This window comes from Mobula birostris, chromosome 8 (assembly GCF_030028105.1).
Source record: "Mobula birostris isolate sMobBir1 chromosome 8, sMobBir1.hap1, whole genome shotgun sequence".
In the NCBI taxonomy this organism is placed as follows: domain Eukaryota; kingdom Metazoa; phylum Chordata; class Chondrichthyes; order Myliobatiformes; family Myliobatidae; genus Mobula; species Mobula birostris.
In genome coordinates this window covers 87978727-87995503 of record NC_092377.1, presented here as the reverse complement: position 1 = coordinate 87995503, position 16777 = coordinate 87978727, and the positions used below count along the sequence as shown (strand labels likewise).

At 45.4% G+C, this 16777-nt stretch overlaps 1 protein-coding gene across 2 annotated transcripts in view; it reads left to right on the top strand.

Moving 5' to 3' along the window:
* dtd1 (D-aminoacyl-tRNA deacylase 1) overlaps positions 1 to 16777 on the top strand; it is a 174566-nt gene that overhangs the window by 36319 nt on the left and 121470 nt on the right. For both annotated transcript variants that reach the window (XM_072265590.1, XM_072265592.1), the window contains exon 4: positions 8777 to 8874. In XM_072265590.1, the coding sequence (XP_072121691.1) occupies positions 8777 to 8874 (98 nt within the window). The remainder of the gene's footprint in view (positions 1 to 8776; positions 8875 to 16777) is intronic.

Here is a 16777-nt window from a genome sequence, read left to right as displayed (position 1 = left end):
ACTGGGAGACCATTTTGCCGAACACCTACGCTCTGTCCGCCAGAGAAACCAGGATCTCCCAGTGGCCACACATTTTAATTCCACGTCCCATTCCCATTCTGAAATGTCTATATACGGTCTCCTCTACTGTAAAGATGAAACCACACTCAGGTTGGAGGAACACCACCTTATATTCCATCTGGGTAGCCTCCAACCCCCCCCTCTTTCCCCCCCCCCTCCTTTCTCCCGCTGTCCCTCTGACTATACCCCTTGCCCATCCTCTGGGTCCCCCCCCCCCCTTTTCCTTCTCCCTGGACCTCCTGTCCCATGATTCTCTTATATCCCCGTTGCCAATCACCTGTCCAGCTCTCGGCTCCATCCCTCCCCCTCCTGTCTTCCCCTATCATTTTAGATCTCCTCCTCCCCCTCCCACTTTTAAATCTCTTACTAGCTCTTTCTTCAGTTAGTTCTGATGAAGAGTCTCGGCCCGAAACGTCGACTGTACCTCTTCCTAGAGATGCTGCCTGGCCTGCTGCGTTCACCAGCAACTTTGATGTGTGTTGCTCTACTATTTTTTGTAGGCATTGGTGTTTCCATACCTGGGCCGTGATGCAACCACTCACTCTGCTTTCCACCACACAGCTGTAGAAGTTTGTCAGAGTTTTAGATGCCATGCTGGTTCTTTGCAAATTTCTAAGCAAGTAAAGACTCTGCCATGCTTTCTTTGTAATGGCACTTACGTGCTGAACTGCGGACAGATCTTCTGAAATGATAGCACCAAGGAATTTAAAGTTGCTGACCCTCTCCACCTCTGGGAAGGTTGTATTTGGTGACATACCGTTTATATTATTTGATAATAAATTTACTTTGAATTACAAACCCCATTTCCAGAAAAGTTGGGATATTTTCCAAAATGAAATAAAAACAAAAATCTGTGATATGTTAATTCACGTGAACCTTTATTTAACTGACAAAAGTACAAAGAAAAGACTTTCAATAGTTTTACTGACCAACTTAATTGTATTTTGTAAACATACACAAATTTAGAATTTGATGGCTGTAACACACTCAACAAAAGTTGGGACAGAGGCATGTTTACCATTGTGTTACATCACCTTTCCTTTTAATAACACTTTTTAATCGTTTTGGAACTGAGGATACTAATTGTAATAGATTTGCAATTGGAAATTTTGTCCATTCTTGCTTGATATAAGACTTCAGCTGCTCAACAGTCCGTGGTCTCCGTTGTCTGATTCTCCTCTTCATGATGCACCATACATTTTCAATAGGAGATAGATCTGGACTGGCAGCAGGCCAGTCAAGCACACGCACTCTGTGTCTACAAAGCCACGCTGTTGTAGCCCGTGCAGAATGTGGTCTGGCATTGTCCTGCTGAAATAAGCATGGACGTCCCGGGAAGAGACGTCGCCTTGATGGCAACATATGTCTCTCTAAAATCCTAATATATGCCTCAGAGTCAATGGTACCTTCACATACATGCAACTTACCAATGCCGTGGGCTCTGATGCACCCCCATACCATCACAGATGCTGGCTTTTGCACCTTTCGCTGATAACAATCTGGATGGTCATTTTCGTCTTTGGCACGGAGAACGCGATGCCCGTTTTTTCCGAAAACTAGCTGAAATGCGGACTCATCTGACCACAGCACACAGTTCCACAGTCTTTCCGTCCATCTGAGGTGAGCTCGGGCACAGAGAACTTGCCGGAGTTTCTGCATAGAGTTGATGTATGGCTTCCTCCTTGCATAATACAGTTTCAAGTTGCATTTCTGGATGCAGCGACGGACTGTGTTGAGTGACAATGGTTTTCCGAAGTACTCACGAGCCCAGGTGGCTATAATTGTCACAGTAGCATGACGGTTTCTTTGGCAGTGCCGCCTGAGGGCTCGAAGATCATGCGCATTCAACAGTGGTTTCCGACCTTGCCCTTTACGCACTGAGATGTCTCTGAATTCTCTGAATCTTTTCACAATATTATGTACTGCAGATGTTGAAAGACCTAAATTCTCTGCAATCTTGCGTTGAGAAATGTTCCTTTTGAACTGACTAACAATTCTGTCATGAATTTTGGCACAAAGGGGTGAGCCACGACCCATCCTTGCTTGCAAAGGCTGAGCCTTTGATGGACGCTACTTTTATACCCAGTCATGATACCTCACCTGCTACCAATTAGCCTGCTTAATGTGGAGTCTTCCAAACCGGTGTTACTTGAATATTCTGTGCACTTTTCAATCTTATTTTAACTCTGTCCCAACTTATTGTTGAGTGTGTTGCAGCCATCAAATTCTAAATTTGTGTATATTTACAAAATACAATTAAGTTGGTCAGTAAAACTATTGAAAATCTTTTCTTTGTACTTTTGTCAGTTAAGTAAAGGTTCACGTGAATTAACATATCACAGATTTTTGTTTTTATTTCATTTTGGAAAATATCCCAACTTTTCTGGAAATGAGGTTTGTAGAACAGGACTCTGGCATAAGTGTGGTTGCAGTGATGCACACATTGGATACAATAGGGTCGTTTAAGACCCTCTTAGATAGGTACATGGAGCTTAGAAGAATAGAGGACTATGCACTAGGGAAATTCTAGGCAGTTTCTAGAGTAGGTTACATGGTCGGCACAACATTGTGGGCTGAAGGGCCTGTAATGTGCTGTAGATTTCTCTGTTCATTTCCAAAACAGCATTCTTTTGACAAAAGCAATGATATGTAATCACAGGGTGACATTTAAAAGTTTTGATTACAGATCAGCAGTTTCAAACAAAAAAAGTTGTAACAATATTAAACAAATTTGAGGGTAGTTGTACATTCCCATTCAAGTGCATTGGTAGGCGGTAGTATAACATGTCCCTCATACCTGATGCTATGTTGGACATTGAGGGCACATTATTGGTTACTACAAATGATTCAACCTGAATATGAGTTTGGATTTTAAGTAGTTTCTGTTGATTTCTACCAACAATAACTTGCATTTATGTTGCACACACGGTGTTTTCACAGAACCCCTCCTCGCTTCTCAGAAGCATTGTGAATATTATTTTTAATTAACACACATCAAAGTTGCTGGTGAACGCAGCAGGCCAGGCAGCATCTCTAGGAAGAGGTACAGTTGACGTTTCAGGCCGAGACCCTTCGTCAGGACTAACTGAAGGAAGAGTTAGTAAGAGATTTGAAAGTGGGATTTTTAATTCACTTTTTTCAGGATCCAACATTGCTAGTAAGATCAATGTTGGTATTTGTCCCTGAAATAAGAGGTTTGTTGGCCATTTCTGGGTTGGGGGGGTGGGATTGGGGTCACATCGGCCAAACTCGCTAAGGGTGGTAGTTCTGATGACAGGTAGTCAACCTGAAACACTATCCTGTTTTTCTCTCTCCACAGATGTTGCTTGACCAGCTGAGTGTTTTCACCATTTACTGTTCTTATTTCAAATTTTCAGCCTCTGCACTTTTTTGTTTGCATTTTACAGATGTTACAAGGACTTGAATGAAGCAGATGGGTCTCTATAAAAATCCAATAGTCATGTGGATATAATTACAAATGAGTAGCTTTTATTTTAAAGTAATCCAGATTATTAAATTCCACAGCTGCCAAAGTGGGATTTCAAGGTTCAAAGTACATTTACTATCAAAGTATGTATACTATGTACAACCTTGAGATTTGTCCCCTTACAGGCAGCCACAAAACAAAGAAACCCGGTAGAACCCATTAAAAAAGAAGATCGTCAAACACCCACTGTGCAGAGGATGACCAAATCGTAAACAAATGGCGTTCAGAACTAAAGTTCAGGAAAGTGAGTTCACATTCACGAAGCCAGTCATCACTGCAGCTGGTCCAGGAGCCCGTTAGTTACAGGCCACAGGCTCAGTTTAGTGCAGGGACAAGTAAACCTCAATGAGCAGAGAGCTGAGCACCAGCTCATCCCTCACCTCCGGCTCTGAAGCCCTGACCTTCTCAGTCTGGCATGGCACTTAAATCAGCAGCTTTGTCCTCACTCTCAGACCTGGACCCTGCAGCTTCGATATGCTCTGGGGACTGGGTCCTGCTGCCTTGATTTGGCCCATACCCAATCTTTCCAATCTGGCCCGGCGCTTAAGTCAATCAAGCACCGGCTCGTTCCTTACTCTGAGGGCCCAGGCCCTACCGCCTCATCTCAGCTCTCCTCGCCTCAGATCTGCTGCTTTGAATCGGCTCCAGATCCGCTCCTGCGATTGTCAAGCATTGGCTTGCTCCTCGCTCCTGGACCTTGGCTCCACCACCTTAATTCGGCCCAAACGCGCCACACTGCAACAATCCTGCACCTCCGAAACTACAGTTCACACCGCAAAAATGCCAGATCGTTCAGGCCGTTCGAAAGCTCGACTCTGAAAGGGAAGTTTCAGGCTATTGATTGCATTGATCGTGGTCCATAAAAAGTGTGATCAGTAGTGTAGTTAGTAGGTTTGTATGCTGCCAGAAAGGCGTCGCCACATTTCACTTGCGCTATCATAACCCAGAAGAATTTGGGAGCTTGGGTCTTATAATTACTTGTTCAGTGTACCAGGGCATATCCCCTAAATAGATTCTGACTCAGAGGCATGTGAGGAAATATTAAGACAGGTGATACTAACTGTGGCCTGAGTGGTAGGTATGAGGAGGAGAGAGGCAGAGAGGTTTGGGAAAGGAATCCCAGATCTTGGGATCTGAATAATTGAAAGCATGGACAATAATGTTAGAGCAAAGAATATAAAGGCCGAGAGATTTTAAATGGAGAAACGCAAAGATGAAAAGAGCCACAGTAAAGAAGCGTAACGAAACCTCAAGTCTTAAACACAAGTAGCAGAGAGGCTTAGTAAATAGACCAGCTATCTCACAGCTCCATCCACCCAGGTTCAATCCTGACCTCCTGTGCCGTCTGAGTGGTGGTTGCACCTTCTCCTTGTATCCCTGGGTTTCCTCCAGATGCTCTGGTTTCCTCCCACACACTGATGGCTGTAAACAGCTGCCAGTAGGTGAATGGTAGTCCGTAGGCCATTGATTGGAGTACGGTGGGATTAGTGTAAAGATGGTCAGTGTGGACTCAAGTCAGCTGAAAGGCTTGTTTCACTGATCTGTGACTGTTTAGAAGGGTTGGACTCAGAACTAATGTTAGAACGCAGGCTGGTGGGTGAATACATCTTGCAATGAAGTTTAGTACAAGGGGCCGAGCAATTGATGGTTTATTATCGGCCCATCTATGAGATGAGATCCAGACAGCTCATTCCATACATAAAGACATTGAGGCAGTACAAAGAAACAGAAGGCAGAATCTTAAACATGAGAAATTCTGCAAATGCCATCCCCTTGGCCCTCCTTTCTATTCTGCTGTCTTCCCCCTTCCCTTCCAGTCCTGAGGAAGGGTCTCGGCCTGAAACGCCGGCTGTTTATCCATTTCTGTGGATGGTGCCTGTTGTAGAGTGTAGTGTTACAGTTACAGACGACGTGCAGTGCAGGTGGACAATAAGGTGCGTGGATCATGGTAGTCTGCAGGCCATTGATGGGAGCACAATGAGAGACGAAGTTCACCTTTTGCATACAAGAGGTCCGTTCCTTCATGGTCATTCAGTCAAAATCCTGGAACAGCATTGCAGGGCTGAAGGGCTGTAGCGGTTCAAGAAGGCAGCTCACTGCCACCTTCTTGAGGGCAGCTGTGAAGGGGCAATTAAATCCTCCCTCAGTCTGAGAAGCCCACATCTATTGAATGAAAATTAAAAATATTAAAATAAATAGGTTAATAGTTATTTTCTGAATTAAAATAGCTAGCAAACTTATGATGAAAGTTATGTTTTAAAATAAAGCAGCAAAATAATCGGAGAAGATTAGCAACTGACCTACCCGGCTGTGGTCCTACAATTCCCATTGAAGTGGTGAGCAACTTGTATCCTTCTGCAGGCCTGAGCAGGCCCAGGAATCACAGCAAGGCCAGATGTGGACTCCAGTGGGAGATCAAGCTGACAGATGTGGTCTGAAACTGCCAGTTAATCCTGGTCTTCCATGTTAGGCAGTGAGTGTGATTGCTGCTGTCCAAAGGCTGATGATTGTCATTGTTACCAGCAGCTTCCTGCCTGTTAACTGTAGAGTTGGCCAGCAGGCTTGATTTGATAGTATTACCAATCATTCCTGTTTGGTAATGGTGCTGTTAATATATAAAAGTAACTGCAAATGCATTAAGTAGTTGAATTATAGATGATGTTTAATCATTCCCTTTCATCCTAATCCCTTGGTAATGTAAGTAATGCCTTTACCTTCTGCAGCTCAATTTCTTCTGCTTACTTAAGGCCTGCTGTGAACTTGAAGGCCTCGACACTGGGCAGCTTGTCTTGGCCTGTATACCAGTGTCGCTTCTCCCTGCTGGGGGCTGGAGAGCAAGGCAGAAAGTAAAGAAGGAAACGAGGCAGGATTATAACCACCAGGAAACTAACCGGTGCTAAATGAGGAACACGAGAGCCAAGAGCAGGCTGTTGGATGTGTGGAGAGTGAGAGAAAATGGAACTGGTGCATTATGGGATACTTGTTTCTTAGGATGTGGGCAAGTGCCAGCATTTATTGTCCATCCTCAATAGCACTTGAGGAGGTGTGTTGCTGTGTGAATGAAAGTTCTGGTAGATATGAGGCAGCATCCTTCTTTGACAAAACAAGATAAAGCAGGCATCATACTGAGACCCTTGGCCCAAGACCTACACTTCATGTTATGTGCTAAAGATCAAAGAAAAATTCAGAGCAATTCAAACAAATCCATATTTACAGTGCTTCCTTATAAATACACACCCCTTTCACACCTCCCTCCTTTGCACCCATACTACAGACACTCAAATACGCACAGATAACAAATTTAAATCGGTGTTGTCATTGCTCAGAGTTGCATTGTAGATTTAATCTTCAATGCATATTCAGTTCTGAAGGCTAGTGACTGAAGTTGATATTCGCTGTATGTCCTAACCCCAAAAACACCCTAATGAGCTGCCTTCACCCTAATGAGCTGAGTCCACACTGACCTCCTTTTAGGGCGGCAGTCCGTCTGGTGAAGGTGCTCCCACCATGCTGTTGTGGAGAGAGTTTCAGGGTTTGGACTCAGTGATGATGGTGTGGTTTGCAGGGGAACCTGCCATTAGCAGTAGTCCTCTTGCACCCGATGCCTCTGCCCTTCATGGTGACAGTTTGTGGTTTAGGGAGATGTTGTTGGAACTGACTGGACTGTGCATTTTGTAGACGGAACACACTCTAGCTGCTGGTGGAGGGAATAAAAGTTTAAGGTAGTTGATGGTGCTTCGGTTGAGCAGGCCCTGAGTGGTGCTGAGCTTGCTGGGAGTTGAAGGGGTCACACTCGTCCAATGGCGAGTGAACAAACTCCGTTGATTGTTTTTGAAAACAACAGGCCATGGGTGCTGGAAATCCAAAGAATAAAGCAGGAATGTTCAGCAGGCCAGGCAGCATCTACAGAGGGAGAAACAGAGTTGATGTGGCAGATCAATGACCTTTTATTAGGTCTCTGGTTTCTTCGCACATCCAAGAGGTGTTGGGGAAGCTAACTGGCCACTTTGTGACCCTGTGGTGGAGGTACACTATGTGGCAAGACACTGAAAGGGGACCCCAGTGAGAGAGTGAGTGGCAGGGCTATGGAGAAATAAGGAGAGGCGAGATTGTGACTGATAGGATTGCTTTGCTGAGAGCAAGCACAGACTTAATGAGTCGTAGAGCACAACAGCACAGAAACAGGCCCTTCAGCCCATCTAGTCTGTGCCAAACTATTATTAAGCCTAGTCCCATCGACCTGCACCCTCCATACCTCTCCCATCCATGTACCTATCCAAATTTTTCTTAAGTGTTGAAATTAAACCTGCATCCACTACTTCTGCTGGCAGCTCCTTCCACACTCTCACCACCCTCCGAACAAAGCAGCTTCCCCCCCCATGTTTCCCTCAACCATTTCACCTTTCATCCATAACCCATGACCTCTAGTTCTAGTCTCACCAAGTCTCGCTGGTAAAAGCTTGCTTGCGCTTACCCTATCTATACATAAGGACATAAGAAATAGGAACAGGAGTCGGCCATCTGGCCTGTGGAGCCTGCTCTACCATTCAATATGATTATGGCTGATCTGGCCATGGACTCATCTCCATCTCCCTATACTCCTTGTAATTTTATTTAGCTTGATCAAATCTCCTCTCATTTTTCTACACACCGGGTGGGGGGAGGGGGGGAGTCCTAACTTCTTCATCAGTTAGTCTTGCGAGACCACGGATCTGCGCCTGGAAAGTCTTCACTCTCCAGGGTGCAGGCCTGGGCAAAGTTGTATGGAAGACTAGCAGTTGCTCATGCTGCAAGTCTCCCCTCTCCACCAATGTTGTCCAAGGGAAGGGCATTAGGACCCATACAGCTTGGCACCGGTGTCGCTGCAGAGCAATGTGTGGTTAAGTGCCTTGCTCAAGGACACAACACGCTGCCTCGACTGGGGCTCGAACTCACGACCTTCAGATCGCTAGTCGAATGCCTTAACCACTTGACCACGTGCCCAACCTCTTCAACATTTCACTATATCTCCGGTTCTGGGTTGACTGACCTCCCTCTGTGTCAGTATGAGCAAGTATGTCTCGAGTCAGTTGTAATAATCTTGTTTGTGTCAGACCCTAGAGTTGTTGCTAATAACTGTGAATGTGGAGGGTGGTGTCAATGTTCAAAGTGAACAGGAATAATAAATAAAAGGAAACTGAAAATGACAGAAGTTGTGTAATCAGTTTAAATTGGTCTGCTTCATTTCAGATGGAAAGTTTGGAGCCTACATGCAAGTCCACATACACAATGATGGTCCAGTCACCATTGAGTTGGAGTCACCTACAGGTCCTTCGGACCCAAGGCAGGTAAGAATGGGTGTCTATCCTGTTGCCTGAGTGGTCACGATTAACAGACCTGTATTAATGCTGGATTGTTGAAACTCGGCTTTGTATCAACAGTGATCGTAGAGATCGTGCGATTTCAGGCTAGTATGGCCATAGGCAAGCCTACGGCACCTGGTATTCCCAAGTGATCTCCCATCCAAGTAATAACCAGGCCTGAACCTGCTTAGCTTCCAAGATCGGATGAGATCAGATCATTGATTGCATGCAATCCAAACAGTTTATACAAATATCCTCAGCTGCTCAGAGATCTGTGTTCTGAAACAGATACAGATATGTTTTGCCATGTAGAATTATTAACAATTATGATTCAATGCAATTCTGTTTCTAATTTCATATTTAATGGATTGAGCATTGTGGAAATGAACAATGCCCATTACATGGGCCTGCTTCAGACTCCCTGAGGCATTAATGTGGCAGTTCCTCATTTATCAGATCAGCTCTGCACCATTCACTTCCAATTAGTTCCCTATCCAGGGGAGTTTTAGCCTGCAGGTAGGTGGCTGGGACGATAGAGGCAAGTTGCCCAGGCTGATTCTGGAAGTTATTCTCAGGCCATTCTCTGAACACAGCAGAAGGCCAAATTCCTATCAACTGGGCCCGCTCTGTTGCTAAGGCAACCAGACTCTAATCATGATCTGGGATGGTGACTATTATATTTCGCTGTGTTCTGGATTTATCTTTGGCCTCACTATTCAGCTTGCTCCCTGTGATGTCCGTGTTGAAGAAATTAAGATTTAATCGTACTTACAGCAAAGGAGAGAATGATGTTATAATACTGCAGCAATAGGCCACAGAAGATTAAACAATGTAATTTCCGCTTCTGCTCGGGAGCTGTTGTCTTTGTCCCTCCAAAGGGACTTTTCTCCTTCCCTATTAATTCTTCTCAGAGCACATACTGGTTGCCAACAATGCAACAGCTTGCTTCAGGCAACTGCAAGCACTAAACAGGACTGGTCTCCCTCTGGGCCCTTATCTTTATTCACCATCTCTCCCCGGTGTTCTCTTGGCATTCCTCCTCCTCTCTCTAATGTGAACAAAAGACTGCTGGGTGGGATCAGCATTCCTCCCCCTTAGAAATGCACACAAACTGCGTGGGAACCGACAGCGGAGGGATCACCGCTCGACAAACCGCCAGCCCTCACTCATGGTGACCTTGCCATCGGCGTGCTTCTTGTTGTTGGTCATGTGCTGGAGTTGCCTTTTGATGCCCGAACAGACCTGAGTTACAGGTGTGGCTGTAAACGCCACAGCATTTAGCGGAGCATTCCTAGTCTGAGCTGCAGAACGAGAGGGGAGACAAGCAGTCTAAGGCAGTTCCCATTCTCCACTAACCAAACCCACTTTAGCCACCCCAGGCTAAAGAACGGTTCTGATTTTACAGACATCCTTGTGTCTATTTTACCGACAAAATACACCAAAGTCACTCAACAACAAGCAAGGTGCTGGAGGAACTCAGCAGACGAGGCGGCAACTGTCGAGGGAAGTTAACAACTGGCGTTTCAGGTTGAGACCCTCAGCCTGTTCAGGCCTTGACCTTAAATGTTGACCATCCATTTCCCTGCACAGATGCTGCCTGACCCGTTGAGTTCCTCCAGTACCTTGTTCATCGCTCCAGATTGCAGCATCTGCGGTGTCCTGGGGGCTCCACACAAGCCACTGCATGGTCACAACACGTCCACAGTAATGTGACGAATCGCATCGAAGGCTGATAAGAAAGAATAGTTACTAAATGTGGAGAGAGGGAGAGGAAACTGATTCTGCTGTTTGTAGGAATGAATGTATGAATATAGTTCAGATGTTTGAGTCTAATTATATTATGGCACCTCTTTGATATGTAGAGGTGTCCCTAGGCTGGGAGTTTGTAATCTGGGAGCAGCCTGTATTCAGATACTGAGACTGCAATCGTCAGGACCTGGTATGGAGCTCCCCAGCTCCAGGGAGTTGTGTCTGCTTTGGAACCAGCCATTTGTGTCTGCCATCATGTTGCTTCAGGTTCTGTTGGTATCGCTTCTGCGCGGCTTCTTCACTTACAGCACATCGTACAGACAGAGATGATTGATGTGCTTGGAACTGCTCCCATTAAGCCATTTGGACTCGCCTTTTCGGAGATTTTCTCAACGTACTGCACACTGCTTCCTCTACTGAAACTTCACTTGTTTTCCTCTTTCTCTCAGTTCTGATGGAGGGTCATAGACCTGAAACACTAATAGTTCCTCTCTCCACAGATGCTGCTGAGCGTTTTTACCGCTTTCTGTTTTAAGGGAAATGTAAATTGCTTTGTTGACTTTTGCTCTCTGCAAGAGTTGGTGTACCTCTTGGCAAGGGCTTTGAAAACTGCAGCTTTATTTTTCTGTTTGTAGGAATCTAAAATTCAGTACCTTGCTGTGCTCTCTTACACTTTCCTTCCTCCAGCCGAAAAAGAAAGTTTAAAGGAATGCCTTTGAAGTCTCTTTCACATTGGGGTTTTGAGTTTGATTGACCTGATGTCAGAATGCCTTTCAGGCAGTGTGAGGAAGTCCTCGCCACCGGGTTGGAAAGCATTCTCTCCTGGCTCCTGCTTGGCAACAGGCCGTGATTATTGTGTGCTTGAGTGGAGTCATTGTGAGGGACTGTCAAAGCTGGGAGTGGGAAGTTGTGCAGATCAAATTTGAGTCACAGCGTCAGGGCACCGTAACCATCAGGGTATCAAATCCAACTCGGCCACAGTCTAATAAGCTGGATGCAGCAATTGCATCCTTTAGTGAAATGCATGTCCTGCAATGTACTGCATTTCATCTGCAAATTTATGAAAAGAATTCTCATAAACATTTGTCTCTCTGTTGTTGCAATTTTCTTTCTGTGGACACTTGCTAATTTTAGTTTTTATGAATTTTCCTTGCTTTTACCTTAGAGGGAAAGTACACAGCCTTTAGAAGGAATGCGGGTAAGTGTGCAAGAGTGAGGTGGAGGATAAATGCGTGGCTAAGGGATTGGAGCAGTGGGCAGGGATTCAGATTTCTGGATCATTGGGACCTCTTTGGGGCAGGTGTGACCTGTACAAAAAGGAAGCGTTTCACTTGAATCACAGGGGGACCAATATCCTGGCAGGGAGGTTTGCTAAGGCTACCGGAGAGAGTTTAAACTAGGATTGCTGGGGGATGGGAACCAAACTGAGGAGACGGAGGAAGAGGCGGTTGGCTCACAAATAGAGAAAGCTTGTAGACAGTGCGAGAGGGAGGATAGGCAGGTGATAGAGAAGGGATGTGCTCAGACCGATGGTTGTGAGATGAGTCTTTTTTAATGCAAGGAGTGTCAGGAGCAAAGCAGATGAGCTTAGAGCATGGATCGGTATTTGGAGCTATGATGTTGTGGCCATTACAGAGGCTTGGATGGGTCAGGGGCAGGAATGGCTACTGAGAGTACCAGGTTTTAGATGTTTCAGAAAAGACAGGAAGGGAGGCAAAAGAGGTGGGGGCGTGGCACTGTTGATCAGAGATAGTGTCACGGCTGCAGAAAAGGAGAAAGTCATGGAGGGATTGTCTACGGAGTCTCTACGGGTGGAAGTTAGAAACAGGAAGGGGTCAATAACTCTACTGGGTGTTTTTTTTTATAGACCACCCGGTAGTAACAGGAACATCGAGGAGCAGGTAGGGAGACAAATTCTGGAAAGGTATAATAATAACAGGATTGTTGTGGTGGGAGATTCTAATTTCCCAAATATTGATTGGCATCTCCCTAGAGCAGGGGTTTAGATGAGGTGGAGTTTGTTAAGTGTGTTTAGGAAGGTTTCCTGACACAATATGTAGATAAGCCTACAAGAGGAGAGACTGTACTTGATCTGGTATTGGGAAATGAACCTGGTCAGGTGTCAGGCCTCTCAGTGGGAGAGCATTTTAGAGATAGTGATCAGAATTCTATCTCCTTTACCATAGCATTGGAGAGGGATAGGAGCAGACAAGTTAGGAAAGTGTTAATTGGAGTAAGAGGAAATATGAAGCTATTAGGCAGGAACTTGGAAGCATAAATTGGGGGCAGATGTTCTCAGGGAAATAAATAGCAGAAATGTGGCAAATGTTCAGGGGATATTTGCGTGGTGTTCTGCATAAGTACGTTCCAATGAGATGGAAAGGATGGCAGGGTACAGGAACCGTGGTGTACAAAGGCTGTTGAAAATCTCATCAAGAAGAAAAGCTCACAAAAGGTTCAAAAAACTAGGTAATGATAGAGATCCAGAAGATTATAAGGCTAGCAGGAAGGAGTTTAAGAATGAAATTAGGAGAACCAGAAGGGGCTTTGAGAAGGCCTTGACAAGCAGGATTAAGGAAAACTCCAAGACATTCGACAAGTATGTGAAGAGCAACAGGATAAGATGTGAGAGAATAGGACCAATCAAGTGTGACAGTGGAAAAGTGTGTATGGAACTAGAGGAGATAGCGGAGGTATTTAATGAGTACTTTGCTTCAGTATTTGCTACGGAAAAGGACCTAAGCGATTGTAGGAATGACTTGCAGCAGACTGGAAAGCTTGAATATATAGAAATTAAGAAAGAGGATGTTCTGGAGCTTTTGGAAGACATCAAGTTGGATAAGTCACCGGGACCGAATGAGATGTACCCCAGGCTACTGTGGAAGGCGATGGAGGAGATTGCTAAGCCTCCGGTAATGATCTTTGCATCATCAGTGGGGACAGGAAAGGTTCTGGAGGATTGGAGGGTTGCAGATGTTGTTCTGTTATTCAAGAAAGGGAGTAGAGATAGCCCAGGAAATTATAGACCAGTGAGTCTTAATTCAGTGGTTGGCAAGTTGATGGAAAAGATCCTGAGAGGCAGGATTTATGAACATTTGGAGAGGCATAATATGATTAGGAATAGTCAGCATGGCTTTGCCAAAGGCATGTCGTGTCTTAAGAGCCTGATTGAATTTTTTGAGGACATGATTAAATACATTGATGAAGGTAGAGCAGTAGATGTGAATGTAGATTTCAGCAAGGCATTTGATAAGATACCCCATGTAAGGCTTATTGAGAAAGTAAGGAGGCATGGGATCCAAGGGGACCTTGCTTTGTGGATCCAGAATTGGCTTGCAAACAGAAGGCAAAGAGTGGTTGTAGACAGGTCATATTTTACTTGGAGGTTGGTGACCAGTGGTGTGCCTTAGGGATCTGTTCTGGGACCCCTTCTCTTTGTGATTTTTATAAATGACCTGGATGAGGAAGTGGAGGGATGGGTTAGTAAATTTGCTGATGACACAAAGGTTGGGGGTATTGTGGATAGTGTGGAGGGCTCTCAGAGATTACAGCGGGACATCGATAGGATGCAAAACTGGGCTGAGAAGTGGCAGATGGAGTTCAACCCAGATAAGTGTGAGGTGGTTCATTTTGGTAGGTCAAATATGATGACAGAATATATTATTAATGGTAAGATTCTTGGCAGTGTGGAGGACCAGAGGGGTCTTGGGTTCCGAGTCCCTAGGACACTCAAAGCTGCTGTGCAGGTTAACTGTGTGGCAGATGTGAAAAAGACTAAGGAGCTGGTGGTAGACCTGAGGAGAGCTAAGGTACCGGTCACCCCTGTTTCCATCCAGGGGGTCAGTGTGGACATGGCGGAGGATTACAAATACCTGGGAATATGAATTGACAACAAACTGGACTGGTCAAAGAACACTGAGGCTGTCTACAAGAAGGGTCAGAGCCATCTCTATTTCCTGAGGAGATTGAGGTCCTTTAACATCTGCCGGACGATGCTGAGGATGTTCTACGAGTCTGTGGTGGCCAGTGCTATCATGTTTGCTGTTGTGTACTGGGGCAGCAGGGTGAGGGTAGCAGACACCAACAGAGTCAACAAACTCATTCGTAAGGCCAGTGATGTTGTGGGGATGGAACTAGACTCTCTGACGGTGGTGTCTGAAAAGAGGATGCTGTCTAAGTTGCATGCCATCTTGGTCAATGTCTCTCATCCACTACATAATGGACTGGTTGGGCACAGGAGTACATTCAGCCAGAGACTCATTCCACCGAGATGCAGCACAGAGCATCATAGGAAGTCATTCCTGCCTGTGGCCATCAAACTTTACAACTCCTCCCTTGGAGGGTCAGACACCCTGAGCCAATAGGCTGGTCCTGGACTTATTTCATAATTTACTGGCATAATTTACATATTACTATTTAACTATTTATAGTTCTATTACTATTTATTATTTATGGTGCAATTGTAACAAAAACCAATTTCCTCCGGGATCAATAAAGTATGACTATGACTATAACTACTACTACTACTACTACTATGAAGGTATTGGCCTTCATCAACTGTGGGATTGAGTTCAAGAGCCGAGAGGTAATGTTACAGTCATATAGGATTCTGCTCAGACCCCACTTAGAGCACTGTGCTCAGTTCTGGTCACCTCACTACAGGAAGGATGTGAAAGGATTTACAAGGATGTTGCATGGATTGGGGAGCATGTCTTTTGAGAATGGGTGGAGTGAACTTGGCCTTTTCTCCTTGGGTGATGGAAGATGAGAAATGACCTGATAGAGGTGTATAAGCTGATGAGAGGCATTGATCATTTTGATAGTCAGGGGCTTTTTCCCAGGGCTGAAATGGCTGGCACGAGAGGGCACAGTTTTAAGGTGCTTGGAAGTAGGTACAGAGGAGATATCAGGGGTAAGTTTTTTACGCAGAGAGTGGTGAGTGCGTGGAATGGGCTGCCGGCGACGGTGGTGGAGGCGGATATAATAGGGTCTTCTAAGAGACTTCTGGATAGGTACGTGGAGCTTAGAAAAATAGAGGGCTGTGGGTAACCCGAGGTAATTTCTAAGGTAAGGACATGTTTGGCACAGCTTTGTGGGCCAAAGGGCCTGTATGGTGCTGTAGGTTTTCTATGTTCTGTGAATTATTGCATTCACCTATTGATGGCGTTTGTATAGATGGCTGTTCTTCCACAGTACAGGGAAGTAAAGCCCTGTCCTTCCATTTCCAACCCTGCACCATCACTGTATTGATTCTGCTACTTTATTGTAGCGTAATGCTGTTACGGTGCCAGTGACCCAGGTTCAATTTCGTCCCTGTCTGTAAGGAGTTTGTATGTTCTCCATGTGACCAGGGGCTCTGGTTCCCTCCCACATTCCAAAGGGTTACATAGGGGTAATCGGGCGGGACAAACTTGTTGGGCCGGCTGGGCCTGTTACTCTGATGTATTTCTAAATGAATAAATAGTTTGAACTTCAACTCTTCCTCAAACTTGTTGGAAGTAGGGTTGTGAATTAAGGCGCAAACAACAGGAATTCTGCAGATGCTGGAAATTCAAGCAACACACATCAAAGTTGCTGGTGAATGTAGCAGGCCAGGCAGCATCTGTAGGAAGAGGTGCAGTCGACGTTTCAGGCCGAGACCCTTCGTCAGGACTAACTGAAGGAAGAGTGAGTAAGGGATTTGAAAGTTGGAGGGGGAGGGGGAGATCCAAAATGATAGGAGAAGACAGGAGGGGGAGGGATAGAGCCAAGAGCTGGACAGGTGATAGGCAAAAGGGGATACGAGAGGATCATGGGACAGGAGGTCTGGGAAGAAAGACAAGGGGGGGGGACCCAGAGGATGGGCAAGAGGTATATTCAGAGGGTCAGAGGGAGAAAGAGGAGAGTGAGAGAAAGAATGTGTGCATAAAAATAAGTAACAGATGGGGTACGAGGGGGAGGTGGGGCCTTTGCGGAAGTTAGAGAAGTCGATGTTCATGCCATCAGGTTGGAGGCTACCCAGACGGAATATAAGGTGTTGTTCCTCCAACCTGAGTGTGGCTTCATCTTTACAGTAGAGGAGGCTGTGGAAAACGCCATCCCCTTCTCGCAATTCCTCCGTCTCCGCCGCATCTGCTCTCAGGATGAGGCTTTTCATTCT